The following is a 15,097-nucleotide window of genomic DNA, read 5'->3' as shown; positions in this document are numbered from 1 at the left end:
AAACTATGCAGCCCTTCCCATTTATAAAATCCCAGATGGAGTTAAAGCATTTTTATGAACCGACAATAACCACTGAAATCATATTACTGGTGCAATCTACAGTACATTTGGTTAATGTCCCTCATGCAAGGGGAAGATGTGAAACTGTTGAGTTGTTCTTGCTCAGATTCCCCAAAAAATCCTGGTTAGAAATCATAAAACATAAAACAAACTAAACTAGACATCTTGCGCTGGTATCACACCAGCTGCGACCATAGACTGTTTATAAGAAGTGGGCGTAGTCACCATGACGCACCCATTGATTTGTGGACTGCCGTTTTGAAGCCTTGAGTTCAGCATTTTGGCCGTCCCTATCTTGGTATTTGGCCGTAACCATCTTGTTTTTTTGCAACCAGGAGTGACACGAGAGAATGGAGCTAAGATGGAGCTACAACCGAACGCTGAATAAGAAATCTTTGGGCGACCAAAATGTTACAATTAACTTTCATGAATTGTGAACAACACACTGTAAAAAGGGTTAAAGTTGTAAGACGAAAACATGGACAACTCCCAGACCGGACAACGCCATGGTAGCGGTCAATCACAAGCTAGCCACGCCCTAAAGCATACCCTGCTTTATGGGCTATTTGACTCTATATGGGACCATAATTTAGTAAATGAACATCATGCTGTATTGAAGAAGACTTGAAACTAGCGATTGAGACCATAAACTCATGTTTACAATGTTTACTGAGGTAATAAATCAAGTGAGAAGTAGGGTCATTCTCTGATAGACTGGCCCCTTACCTTCTTCTCACCCTCTACTTCCGGCGCCCTTGCTCGGACCACACCCATCTTCGAACTCCGCTTTTATTTTGATCGAAACTACACACCTGTGAAGTTTCTTGACTGCATCCTGCACGGTTGTGATGCTATCGCTTTGACAAAATCTGTTCAGAGACAGACAAAAATACTTGGAAAAGTAATCAAAACCGCTTCAGTGGTAGTTCCCGCTACAGTAGGTGTCTCCAGGACCACATGATGCCATGACGACACACATACAGACTCACAAGTTGAAAACAATACCAGCCACACGCTGTCTCGGCTGGTTAACTAAACTACTGTCATGTCCCTCACAGTTCTGTCTTCAACACTGGACCTGCTGGATCTCAGTGAACCTGGCGAGAGGAGGAGCAGCAAAGACAAGCGTAGCCCCCTGTCGTCCCGGGTCAACAGCCAGAAGAAGAACAACCCTCACAAGAAGAAGACGGATGAGACGGAGCTGATCCAGGTGGAAGTTGAACAGACAGGACAAAACATGAGGACCCCAGAGAGGGCGTCACTAGACTCAGGTAGAGACAGATTGTAAACTTTGGATTTCTCACAACCTTTTAGAAGAGCCACAAGTATAGACATTCCTAATATGCTATTTATGGGCTATATATGGGCATATGCAGACCAGCCATCAGTAACTTGGTATCACTTAATAACGCAGCTATACCGCATGCAGCAGTGCATTAAATGTACAAGGGTGAATTTATACTTAACAGAAAAACGTGAAATGTTTTCCTTTATTTCTGTCACTTTCAGTGTGTATTTCACCTGATCTATTCTGAAATATCATATACATACAATATCATACACATCTATAAAAATGAATTCATATCATTTCACATAGTCCCCTGCCCTGCTTCTCTTTGCTGGCAACCACCTCACCCAGTTTCTCAAAAGCCCCCTACATACCCCAACAACTCCCGACTTCCATCATCCCCTGAAGAGCTGACCTCGCACACGTTTTAGATACACCAAAGAAGGATCAAGCCAATTTACTGTAATGAAAGGGATCATCTTAAAAGACATTTAGAGGAAACGGCCAATTACTTTTCTATTTGCCAGTTGAAGAGGTTAAAGTCTTCAATGAGAACTAATTATGCAGACTGAGCCAAACTACAGTGTGGTGAATAATTCATGGCAGTGAGATTGATTATAACACTGGCGACATTTACAAGTAAAACTTAATGTCGTGTTAGGATTGTGTGCAGATGTTTTTGTTTAGACACCCACAGCACTAATTATCAGCTCGCTGTCCTATCAGAAAAGACTCCATTAGTGGTTGTAATCTGGTGTCAAAAGGTTTGCTTTTCAACTAATGGAAAACATAACTAGTTCCTTTTTTAAATTAGTGTTATTGCTTAATGACAAAATTGAAATGTTTTCCCTTTTCACAAAGCTAAAAACACATTAGCATTTGTCCAAATTAACAGATAACAGAGTGTCCTGAGGGTGAATGATATTTCAGAGGTGAAATTTAGACTTGGAGTGATTCATTTGAATAAATGTGAGGGTGTTTTTCATGTACAACAAATTCACTTAATTTGCCTCTTTTGTCAATTTTGTCTGTTTTGTGATTCTATTATTATTGTATTCTTAATTATGTTACTACTGTCACCAGTTACCATTGGTTCACCGCTGGATAAATGGGAAGAGCTGAACCCAAACCCTGAGAGGAACGGCAACAGGAAATGGAAGATGGAAAGACGGCGTTCTTCTAAAAATTCATCCAATGAGTTTCTGTGGTAGGTTTTGTCCTGAGCAGTTAATCATTATTTTTAATATTAACAATGGATCACATGACTAGATGTGTGTGAAATGGGTTGCTTGTAATGATCAGCTCATTATTTTGTTTTTACTGTCTTAGGCGACTCTTATCATTCTCATACATTGTTTTTGGCTTCAGCAGAAGGAGAAAAGCTCTAAAAACCAACTGTACACTATCTGCCGAGCACCAAACGACAGACATAGAAAGTCTGAAACACACTGGTTTACATAGTGGAGCATTTAGCAGCTAAAGAATCAGATAGTTAAAGTTAAAGAGTTAAAAGGAGAGTGAATATTGGACTTACATTTGCAAGATGGCCAGAAACTCAGCTCTAAATGACGCTAAGTTGCACCACATCCTTTATATATGTTTTCCAACATTGTGTGTTTACAGCTTGTTGTGCTGCCCCCAAGTGACCAAAAAATCTATTATTGCAGGTTTAAAAAGTGTTTTAGTTGCCTATCCTTAACCACACTCTAAAAGCCATTACTCACTAGTGCAATAAAAAATGCGTTGTGGGAATATGGAAACATGGATACAATGCACACCGGTTTCCGATGCAAATTATTGGCGTTGCCGTGTTCCATTTTTTGTTAATGAGGCCAAATGAAATTCCTCTTAAATAGTGCCATGTCCACTTCGACCAACAAAAACACAGACAGAGAATGTTTAAGGGGCTAACGTTAACTACACAGTACATAAACTACTGGGACCCCAAATTTGATGCTAACACTAACGTAAGCTGGGGCTAGCCTCCTTCCGTGACCAACATATAACGTTACCAAGTGAATATCAGCTACATCACCATCTTCATCGTATTCCAGCTGCTGGGCGATCTCAAGCCATATAATGTCCTTTATTTGGTTGTTGAGGTAGTAGTATTTGTTGTTAATTTTTTTGGTGTTGAGAAGGGGGCAGGCCCATTGTTATTCCGAAACACGTTATTCCAAAAAAATGTCCCTTTGGACCAAAAGAAGCCCATTTGTCCATCAGTCTGTTACCCCAAAAACAATTTTCAGAACCATTGTTCTGAAAATACATTCCGTGCAACGAACAGAAGAACATGGCTAATTATTATGCCATAACCACAATCTTATCCCAACATTTACTATAACGTAGTTGCCATTCGCAGACATTGTAGAAATTTAAAACGTTGATACTGAACGTAATCATAGCTTTTGTGGAATTGTCTGATATCAGCGTTCTTGCCTGAGCGATACGGTTGTTTGCATTCATGTGGAAGCCCCTGAACGTTGGGTCAAAAATAACCCCAAAGGTTTAAGTGCCCTAGAAAACTGGTTTACAACTGTACAAAAACTCCAAATTTGCCAAGCTGGCAGTGATTTCAAGGTGGAGAAATCGTATGTGCGTACAAATGAGATACTGTATCACCAACACTATGAAAAGTATAAAAAATGTTGTATTCATATCAAGTTGAGTTCAATGTGTCCACCTGTCTCTCTTCTACTTTAGGTCCATAGACTGTAAAACCCAAATAGAGCCATTGAACAAGAACTCCTCGGAAGCAAATACCAAAGTGGAGCCAGAATCTGCTTTATCCACTCAAGTAAGTGCTCAGTACGACAGGAGCAGGCAGTAATCATCATTATTGTATGCGCTGTCTGCACTTGAAATCAACATCCTTTTGAAGTGACAAAGCTTCACACGTCTCAAACATATTGTTCTGACTGATGGTTAAACCCTCATAATCATTTAATGAAATGATTAATTTAACTTGTTTATTCAGCAAATGCATGTTTATGCATGATAATGTAGCCTTAATATTTAAGTTTGTTTCTGAGACACCCTGTTGAGTGTTGAGAGAACTGTTTACCCACCATTTGTTCCTAACGCCTACAATTCTTCCATTTCAGCTCAACAGGCAGTATATTAGTGGAAGACATGTAAGCCTCCCTATGCATCCTTTCATGTTACATTGAAAGACTTATACATTTGCACCGGAAAAAAAGCATCACATCATCTCATAAAATTTGACTTAAAAGCCAAAAAAGATGAGACTATTGAAGCCAAAAGGCAACCTTGAGGAAATCCAGATATACAGTACTGTTGGCCTTGAGATTGTTGCTTTGTGGTGCTACGAGGTCCAAATGTCAAGTGCTTTCCTCCTGAGTTGATGTCTCTGTGTAGGTCTGCATAACGGGTCTTGTTTCCAGACGCCATTATTAGATTAATAGCCGATGAATTATTCAGCAGCCTTACTCTGAGCCCGTTAGTGTTGATCTCACCAAGCTAGCTAAACATACATCACCTTTTCAGCATTCTGATAAATAATAGATTTGGGATTGAAGATAACTGTCCGAGATGGAAGAATGTTATTGGCAAACAAACACTAAATTTGTTTAACTCAGGAGTTACATAAAAGCTGACAGAGATATTGTAAAGAGTCGTTTTGGTTTTCTACTCAGCAGTTATTGTACACTCACAAACAGAAAATACATGCAAAGACGGGACACGTGTGTTGCATGAGATTTAACCGACACGTGAAAATGGTTGAAAAATTTGAGCGTTACGGAAAAATCCATCCTTAGATAATCATACAATGTTAGATACGATTAGTTTGAAGCGCCCAAAACATTCAAGAAGTGATAAAGTGTTGTATATTACTAAGTTTATCCTTGACGTGATGATGTTGAAGCAACCTGCATCCGTCCAAAAATGTCATCACACGTCCCAAAAACGTGTTTTATGAGGTCACAGTGACTTTCACCACCAAATTGTAATCAGTTCATCTTTGAGTCCAATTGGACGTTGTATCAGATGCATTGAAATTCCCTTCAGGCGTTCCTGAGATATCGCGTTTGCAACAATGGGACAGACGTAAGGTCACAATGACCTTTGACAACCAAAATCTAATCAGTTCATCCTTCAATCCAAGTGGACATTCGTGCCAAATTTGTAGAAATTCGTCTGAGTCCGTTAATACTGAGATTAAGTAACCTCAATTAATCTTGCATAAGCGTCAGTTGAGATGGGATTTGTTACAGGTACTGGCTGGCCCTTTCTGGGGGAAGCTACTGACATGATGGAGCAATTAATTCCTCAGTCTCTGTAATGGATTTGCTAGTCCTGGAATATGTACAGTCACTGCTATTTACAGAAAATCTAGTGCCATATCAGATCTGAGCGTGAAAGGGTATCTCAAAATCATTTACCCCTCGCAGTTAAATGTGTAGGTGTTATGTGGAATCGTGTAAACTACATCGCACTCAAACCCACATGCGTGTAATTGGTCTATTTTCATTTTCACAGCAGAGCAAGGCTTTATAGGCAAGTTCTTAACTGAGAGGCATATTTCAGATATTGCATGTGCAGGTGCACGGGAAAGGGAGTGGGTAGGAGAGTGAAATTGCGAGAGGCTAGATGAGTAGCATGGCATTCAGATGAGGGGTAGGATGAGATGCTGACGGTAGTAATTCTGCTGGCCTTCCTAAGCATGTCAGAGGCTTTGTCGAGGCAGGGATATTTACTCGTCCCTGAGAAAGCGGAGACGGCTGACCCTGCACACTCTCCCTGCCTGTCTCTCCCTCTGGCTGATTGGGTGTGTGTGTGCGTGTGTGTGTGAGAGTGATGTGCTATGTGGATGTGTGTGTGCGTGTGTTTGCTTGCTATGTGTTTGTGTGAATGTGAGGGTGTAAATATTTAATGGATTTTGTTTGTGCATATATGTATATATTATAAAACGTGTGTGTGTGTATGTGTGTGTGTGACAGGCTCGCCTAAGCAAGGAGCAGCGGTGGGGCAGCGCCCTCTTGTCCAGACATCAGTCCCTGGAGGAGGAGTTTGAGCGAGCCAAGGCTGCAGTTGAGGTAAGCAGGCTGCTGCTTAGTACACCTCACATCTGTCACCTGTCAAAGGAGAGCCATCGCCACTGCTAACTTTAAAGGTTCAATGCGCCCGAATTTTAGTTTAAAACATTAAAAAAATGAACATTATCAACAGAATGTGAAGAGGTTACAGTGTTGACGTTATGTCAAAGACGTCTGTGTATTGTGCTGCAGATACAGTATATCTACTGAAATGAGCATGCTAACCATCATGTCTTGTAATACCACTTGTAACTCGAGAGGTGATAGTGAGTCACTGTAGCGTCCAGTCTGCCCTCAGTCCAAAATGAGAGGATGAAGACGAAGAAGGTACAGGGTCTGTGTACGTTATGATAGTTTGTTTATTGGATTAAATCCAAAGTTGCAGAAACAAAAAATATAACTCATATTTTCGTTTTGTCCTCGCCGCCACCAGGAGACCACTTCGCCGGGCGGGTGGTATGCGGCGAAAAATAATCGACTAGTTCCTAGTGATTATCAAATAGTATTTTTGCTTGGAATGCACATCCCTAGCGGTTAGCTGTAGCAACTAGCATTCAGCAGCGAAAACCCAAGCGCTGGGATTCACAGCAGGCTGGCACTGGGTCTAACTTGTGTAACGGCTGCAACAGAAAGTTAGCTGATCCGGCGGGGAGTCGGGGCCGTCCCACGGGATCAGATACCCGGCGCTGGGCGCAGAAAACAAAATCCATGCCGACGCCATGAAGCATGAAGGTTATAAGCAGTTTGGTCGAATTATGTGTATTTTTGGAAACAAAAACATTCACTACTACAACTTGCTGAGAACTGCTGCTGTAGTGGGAGTTATTTTCCTCATCTGTTACAAGGGGCAGCAGGGAGCCCATTCTGGCAACACTTGAAAACACACTTGGATAAGCTATTCAAAGTTGAAAATTATCCTTTATGAGAGGGGTTTTTAAATAGTATGTTTCAGTTTTACAATGGAGAAAGCTTCAAGAATGAGGACTAACTAATTGGTTTGGTAAATGTACATCCGGTTAATGTCCCCGTCACCAGTAAAAAGCAGCGTACAGCCACTTCTCTAAACTCTTCAATGTGAAGCATCCAGGACTGTCTCTATTGCAATGAGACTGCCTCAAATGGGGCTAACTGCACCTTTGACCACCCAGGACTGATCAAATGAGAATTTCCCTATGTTGATCATAAAATGTTGAGGATATAGAATATTATTTTCATAATTTTATTTAGTAAAGAACATATTTTCTGCAGCAGAAACACCAACCCTGTCATTAATCTCCAACTTTATGAAAAAGGATGGAGAACTTCCTTAAGTGCTCTTAGAAATATTTAAATAAAGAGATGCAATAAAGTGAGAATTCTGTGATCTTTAAGCCAAGAAGCCGTTTTTCCCTATCACCTTTCCAACATCATTGCCCATGTAGCCTCATAATCGTTCCTGCAATTTGAATACATCTACCTGAAGTCCTGTGGAGCTGATTTCCATTTGGCTCCTTCAGCTCTTTTATCTTCTTGTCAAATGATCACCATTGTGCTTCATGCAGTGTATTCGCCCCTGTGGTGGGAGCTGACAGTTTAATAGTCCATGCTAAATTCACACACACTCAAGATCACGGGGTGTTTGACCCAGAGAAATATTCACGACTCTAAGCTTGCTAACAATAGGAAGGTAAATAGGTCAGTCATTTTACGGCCAGACATATCAGATACCACAGGGGGGTAGCGAAGTTACAGTAATTAGATATGGTTTAATTCTGCAAAGGACTGTGTACCGACACACTCCATGTGTTGAGTTGTGAAATATGCCTGACGCACTCGTGCTATCAGGGATGCGATAGAGTTTGGCATAATGACAACATGGAAAATTACTTGAAATCTACTTGAAAACCTCCTACATCTCTGAGAAAGAAAAAGCTTTTGTTTGATGCTCAAAGCACCTTTCTCTCTTCAATGTCTTTGTACATTAAGTTACTATTTGATTCACTGATGAGATGAAACAAATTTTCCCTATTTTGCAATAGGTTTTATTCAAGCTGAAAGCCACTGTTACATCACAGTGGCCCACAACAGCAACCTGAGTTTTGTTTTATACTTGCAGTAAAACCACTCTGCCACTCAATGGACATCTCCTTTCCCAGAAAATGGGAGTGAACTCTGCACTATTGAGCTTTACTGAGGGCTAAGGTAGACTGTTGCATACTGAGCTATGTGTAATGGTCAATAAATAATAGAGCAGAGGCAGGAAGACGGTGAGAAAGTGAGAGGAGCAGCTGCTGAGAAGTGGACCGCCCAATTGGGGATCCCTTCCCAAAGTTAGCGATGGTGTCACATCTTGTAGAACCCGTGAGCTGCATCCTCCAAAATAATTGCAATTTTGAGTACAAGCGTTCGCCGGAGGGGCAGGTAAGTGATGAGATTCTGAGATGCTCCTGGACAAGCGTCTGAGCAAGGAGCATCGATTGGTAACAGTACCTCACAGCTTCGATCGAGCAGCCTGAGTGCTGGCTTCCACTCTAGAGGAGCTCTGATGCGAGTGGTCAGCCTTTTTGGCTTCAACCGGCAATGTCAAAGCACACAATCAGATAATTTCCATTTAAATAGCTGTGCATATGCATGCTCTTTCATACTTATAATGACATGGAGGTAGCGACGGCTCAGATGGCAGAGAGAACATTAAATCAGCACACCGACTTTCTGTCAATTCATTCAATTAGACGGAGCAGACAATTGTAAGAAAACTAGGACCCACAGAGGGAGTAGAAACAGGAATTAGGCTCCCAATTATCATCCACTTTACAAAGTTGGCACTGATTAGAAACTGTATGCTTACTGTATGTGTAAAAATCCTTGAAAAGGGAGAATAGAATGGCAGTAGACCATGAGAGGAAACTTGGCTTTGAATTCATTTACATAAGGGCTGATAGAGAGATATTTTCTGAGGAGGTAAGTTACTGTCCACGTCACATGAGGATACCGTCAATTACTGATGACAATGTATTACTTTTATTAAGTAGAGAACCACTGGAACAGCTGCAGGGTATATTGTGACTTCAGGGAAAGGTGTTTTGGCTCTGAGGCATGACAAAGCGCTCCCACAGTAGCGATAAAGATGAGATGAAGGTGACTGTGTGGCCTCTTGTTTGATTAAAACAGCACAGCGGGACAGGTTCACTTTTATCTTGAGGAATATTGGTCCGAAGCAGTTCTGGTTTAGTGAGAGATTGCAGCGGCAGTTGCCTAGAAGTTAGAGATTGAGGCTTGTGATCAAAAGGTCAGCGGTTTTAATCAACAGACCTGCTGGGAAAATGCAAATAGGGAAAATAAATGAGTAATGCTTTTACATCCTTCAACAACTTCCATTAGTGTGTCCTCAAGCAGACCACGAAACTCCAAACCTTTCCAGTGGAGCTGCCAACATGAGAATGAGGGTGTACAACAGCATCTGCCAAAAACCTGGCAACTAATAATGCTCAAATCAGTTATTTCTTCGTTAGATTTTTGGGACAATAGAGAAAGAGAACAGTGTCATTTTTTTAACCATGGTCCAGAAAGGAGGTCACAAGAACCGATACTTCAGTACCAAGTTGATGCCAAAATTGAAAACGTGACAGTACTCGTTTTTCTACAGTATCGCAGGTACCATAGGTGTCGTCAGGGCTCGAGACTATTGGCATCCCATCATTCCGATAGAAAATGTGTTTGGGATGCAGTAAACTCTATCAAAGCATCTCAGGGATGCACCCTATTGTTTCTCTGATTATGGTACAGGAGACATATCATATTTTTTACCTGATAATGCTTTATTGCAAACAACAAAAAAGCCTGAACACATCATAATGTAAATCAACAACACCTTCCGTGTTGAAATCCGCAGGACGAGAGCTAGTTAACGTTAGCTGTTTGCAGCCGGTAAGCAGCACAGTCCTGCACGGGGCTAACAGCTAACGTTAACTAGCTCTAGTGCTGCGGATTTCAACACGGGAGGTGTCATTGATTTACATTATGATGTGTTCAGGCTCTATTCAATAAAATGACTATTGGGGAAGGTAAATTCTAACGTTATCATGATGTGTTCTAATGTAATCTTGTAAAACGTAGTTTTTGACGAGAAACTTGAATAAATCAAGTTGTTTGAAGGAGATGTTTTCGCAGCAATATAAAATAGATAATAGAGAGGGAATTATGACCTGTTTAACTTCATAACGAAAAACCAGTATGCCAGAGTGTATGTTGAAGTACATGGGATTTATTGTTTTACTTTTGTTTTTTACTGTGGTATTGAATTGGTATCGAGAATCGTGGAATTTCACTGGTATCGACTACTAAATATTTTGTATCGTGACATCCCTAGTCCAGACCAAACAAACCGAGCTCCAGCTGTGGAAGCATTATTTATTTAGGCCACAATTACCAAGCAAAACACATATCAGAACACTGTTCATATGTCATAAATTCCCAGCTGACTGCAGTAATGCCCCGGCCACAGTAGCCCTATGTGTTGTTATCACAGACATCCATATTGTGTGTAATCGCATTGTCTGCCAAAATGCATTGGTAGCACTTTGTCCACTGAAATGTATTGTATTCTTCTCTGAGTGACATTATCGGGACTCCAGCTTCCTATTTTTGTCTCGCTGACCAAGGACTTGGCCTACGCAGCAGAGCAGTGGGTGGCTCATTAACATTAAAAGGCCAGCCTTGCTCTGGAGATGAGAGCCTTTTTTTTTAGGCTACTCCATGTCACTGGTAAATAATGAGACTTTTGTAATGTGAGCCCAATGGGCAAAGTGGATAAGTAAACCTTATTCATGTGCTTGGTTTCCTCAGAAGGTTGAGTCTCAAGTTAACACAACTCAAACTGGCATAAACAGATAAGGTTAGAGTCCACTTGAGAAACACTATGGAGACTCAAAATATGTTTACTGAACATCTCATTACAGTATCTGATTTTGGCAGCAAAGCAGTCGCTCCAGGAATTTACAATTTTTGCTAAAGCAACAAATTACCAGAAATTTACCAATTCAACAAAAGGGAGCTGCTTTAATTTATGGGGTATTAACAATGTTCATTTCAGCAGTACAAACACTGACTAAGCAGATAATGAAAAATTACTTTACTTGCCTGAATGTTTGATGGTTGCCAAAAGCTTCAAAGCCTATAGGCCTACATTTCCCTTTATACTTTTATTCATGTGAAAAATGGTCCTCAGATTTTCGTAAATCAAGACGTGGTTGTGATCTGTATTTTGCAATATCCAAATTCAAGAACACACAAAACAAAGTTTTGTGTGTTCTTGAACAAAGTAGGCTGCACGGTGGTGCAGTGGTTAGCACTGGCGCCTCACAGCTAGAGGGTTGCAGGTTCGAATCCGGCTTGGGACCCTTCTGTGTGGAGTTTGCATGTTCTCCCCGTGTGAGCGTGGGTTTTCTCCGGGTACTCCGGTTTCCTCCCACAGTCCAAAGACATGCAGGTTAGGTTAATTGTGGACTCTAAAAATTGCCCGTAGGTGTGAATGTGAGCGTGAATGGTTGTCTGTCTCTATGTGTCAGCCCTGCGATGGACTGGCGACCTGTCCAGGGTGTACCCTGCCTTCGCCCAATGTCGGCTGGGATCGGCTCCAGCCCCCCCGCGACCCCTAACGGGATAAGCGGTTGCAGATGGATGGATGGACAAAACAAAGTTTAAAGCAGGTTAAATATTGTTTGCTTGGGAACAACTGAATATGTTGCTTTATATGGGTGAACTGACACCAAACGGCTCTTCTGAATGCTGTTAATTATGATCATTACTTCCTTATTAACATGTCTATCCGTAGAGCAAAACATATAAACCATCATGATTTAGTTTTTCCAGTCAGGGTACAATTTACTGTTGTATTGTTTTGTACCACTTTTTTTTTTTTAGGAGCATCAGTTTCTGTGTTTTTGCTGACCTAGCATGAATAATCAAGTCCTACAAATTACCTTCCTGGCAGTGTACCTTTATTTTCACTGTATTTATTACCTCAGTCCAGCTGACTAAGACACACTAATTGGATTCTAGAGGCAAAATATAAACATACCTTTTCAGGGCTCGACAGTAACAGTTGCCAGGTTGCAATTTGCAATTTTGGTTGCCAATTTCTTAAAATTGGCAACCAGTTCTTGGCCTTTGGTTGCCATCAGCCAAAGGCTGTAAAATAGGGACAGCAAACAGCAAAACGTGCACCCCCCAAAAATATATATATTTAGAATATTTGTTGCATTAGTGATATTTCAATATTGCTGTTACAGTCAGAACCAGAACCACACAATGCTGCATGTGCGTTGGTGTGTTTACCCGCGTGTGCACAGGCATCTGTTTTAGAGATAATGGCAAAGCAAATTAAGTTGTTTGTCGGGGGAAAATGTCGACTAACCCGTCAACATCAACTGACAAAGAACCAGAAGAGCCTAAACAAAAAACAAAAAGGAAATTTGTGAAGTCTTGGGGGCCAAAGTATCCCGGCATTGAACTGGATGGAAAATTATACTGCAAAGCGTGTACAACATACACCTCGATAAGTGACACACAAGTTCACTAGCTCAAGGTAGCACATCCTACAGAACCACAAGGCTAGACAACCATGACGTATAACTGCATAGTATCTTAATTACTCAAAATATGAGGTAAAAAAAGCAACCATGTTTTCAGCTTCGGCAACCAAAAGCTGATGCCTGGTGGCATCCTAGCGTGGCAACCACTTTTAAAAATGAGTGTTGAGCCCTGCTTTTCACCAACAGACGAGGGTATGTGTAAGCATTGTCATGATTATTTATGTTGTCAATAATGTATTCATGAAGTAACTAATGAATCCCCCACCCACCCTCCAACCCCCAGTTCATTACCAAACAGTGGTGACATATTTGGCGGCGGGAAGCACTCTGAATTCAATCCATTTCACGTAACACTTCATCAGAGCTGCTGAAATTAGAGTCGCGGCTACAGCGGCTCCAGTAATACGCAGGATATAAATTACCTCGCTGTATCTTTGTCTTGTTCCACATAATTAAACTGCCAATGCCAGTGTAAAAAGCACCCTTCACAGCATTATTAAGAAATATGAATAGATTTCTTGTGAATTAAAAACACGTCTGCATATTTACACCATTACAATACTGCGAGCAATTTGTTGTCACCCGTGGTGCAATTAGGGGGAACAAGTTACACACCAGATGGGATTTCACAATGCAAACAACTGACTGTCCATGAGACGCAAATAACGAGATGATGGACTAAGGCACAGTGCAAGTACAGGCCCACAACACGATGAGAAATAATGAAAACAAAAACGTAGACTATATTATGTAAACGGGCATAATGGCTGTAGCATGAGAATCATTCACATGAGCATAAAGACGGAGACTGCAAGAGGCCACGAGCAGCGCTGGGCTGTGCAGTGATTTTCCCGCAGGTCTGACAGTTGGAACAGACATCCAAACACATCCATTACAAAAGAACAGTGGTGGGAAGAAACTAGGCTATGTGCATTTACTCAAGTACTGTAATTACAGTAAGTACAAGTTTGATATATTTGTACTTAACTTCATACTTCCACTTCACTACATCCCAAAGGGAAATATTGTACTCCACTACATTTACTCAACAGCTTTTCTAGTTGCTAAACATATGAGCAGTTTATAAATTATGATTTAATGTTACAGGTTAAACTAGCAGCATATAAAGTAGTAAAAAGATAGCTCCACCTTGACAAGCTGCATCATAAAAATGCTGGATGCACATCATTAATGAATTTAAGTGTCCTGCCATCTCATGGCCAATCCCTCATGGGATCATAAGACACCAATACATCAATATTTACAGGACAACAGAGAACAGCTTCCAGTTGGTCTGGTCACAAATCAATTTAATAGCCTAATAAAGAGCAACAACAATAGTAATCATACACCGCTTACTGATACAGTACAAGCTTTTCTTCCTTAACATGCATTCACTAAATAAACGGTCAATTTGAAGGTCGCTTTTTCAAACTACCATTTCAGACGATGTGACTCATCCATATCCAGCAACTCCCTTTCATCCTATAAATCATTAAACAAAAGATCACAAAGTCTACAGTATAAAGGGCAGAAACAAGCCCTGACTACCTATGGTATCTCCGATACTGTAGACAAACAAGTACCGTCCCATTATCAGAATTCTGCCGTTGACTTGGTACTGAAGTTCGGCTCTCGTGACATCTCTACTACCTCCATGTATTTCCTCCATCTCAAGAACTCGGATAGTGCACTTCCTGACAGAGCCGACAGCGTAGACTCACCTTCAGGCAATTTGTCTGAGAGTCAGCAGCATGCAATTACCTGCCATCTCTCACCATGGGGCCACACTATGGCCTCCACGTCAATCACAAGCCTCAAAGATGTGGAGATGAGAAGACCTTTGACACACAGACACACACATACATCCATACAGTAGATCTTTCTAACACTCTACAGTGTCACTACACATTTAGTGTATACAGTGCTGTCATGTACTGATGAGTTTCTGGCTAAAGAGGGCTCCATTAGTCACAGGAGGCTGTTCTGCTCTGTTTGGCATTATTCTTCCCGGTTTGCCTCTGACAAGAAGACAGCCAAGAATCATTGACTAAACCAGCTGGAAGAAAACTCAAATGAAAAACAGGCATGACGTTAACTTCATCTATAGTGAGTAGTGA

The 15,097-nt window shown here is 41.1% G+C and overlaps 1 protein-coding gene across 3 annotated transcripts in view; it reads left to right on the top strand.

Annotated features, from left to right (window-relative positions):
- Positions 1–15,097, top strand: part of pex5la (peroxisomal biogenesis factor 5-like a) — a 108,583-nt gene that overhangs the window by 71,807 nt on the left and 21,679 nt on the right. For 2 of the 3 annotated variants that reach the window (XM_074635248.1, XM_074635246.1), the window contains 5 exons: positions 1,119–1,331; positions 2,432–2,555; positions 4,052–4,145; positions 4,453–4,482; positions 6,310–6,405. In XM_074635248.1, the coding sequence (XP_074491349.1) occupies positions 1,119–1,331; positions 2,432–2,555; positions 4,052–4,145; positions 4,453–4,482; positions 6,310–6,405 (557 nt within the window). The remainder of the gene's footprint in view (positions 1–1,118; positions 1,332–2,431; positions 2,556–4,051; positions 4,146–4,452; positions 4,483–6,309; positions 6,406–15,097) is intronic. The other variant, XM_074635247.1, reaches the window with a different exon arrangement.

The sequence above is a fragment of the Sebastes fasciatus genome, chromosome 5, assembly GCF_043250625.1.
Source record: "Sebastes fasciatus isolate fSebFas1 chromosome 5, fSebFas1.pri, whole genome shotgun sequence".
In the NCBI taxonomy this organism is placed as follows: Eukaryota; Metazoa; Chordata; class Actinopteri; order Perciformes; family Sebastidae; genus Sebastes; species Sebastes fasciatus.
Note: the sequence above shows the minus strand (reverse complement) of the source record. Positions and strands in the feature narration are given on the sequence as shown.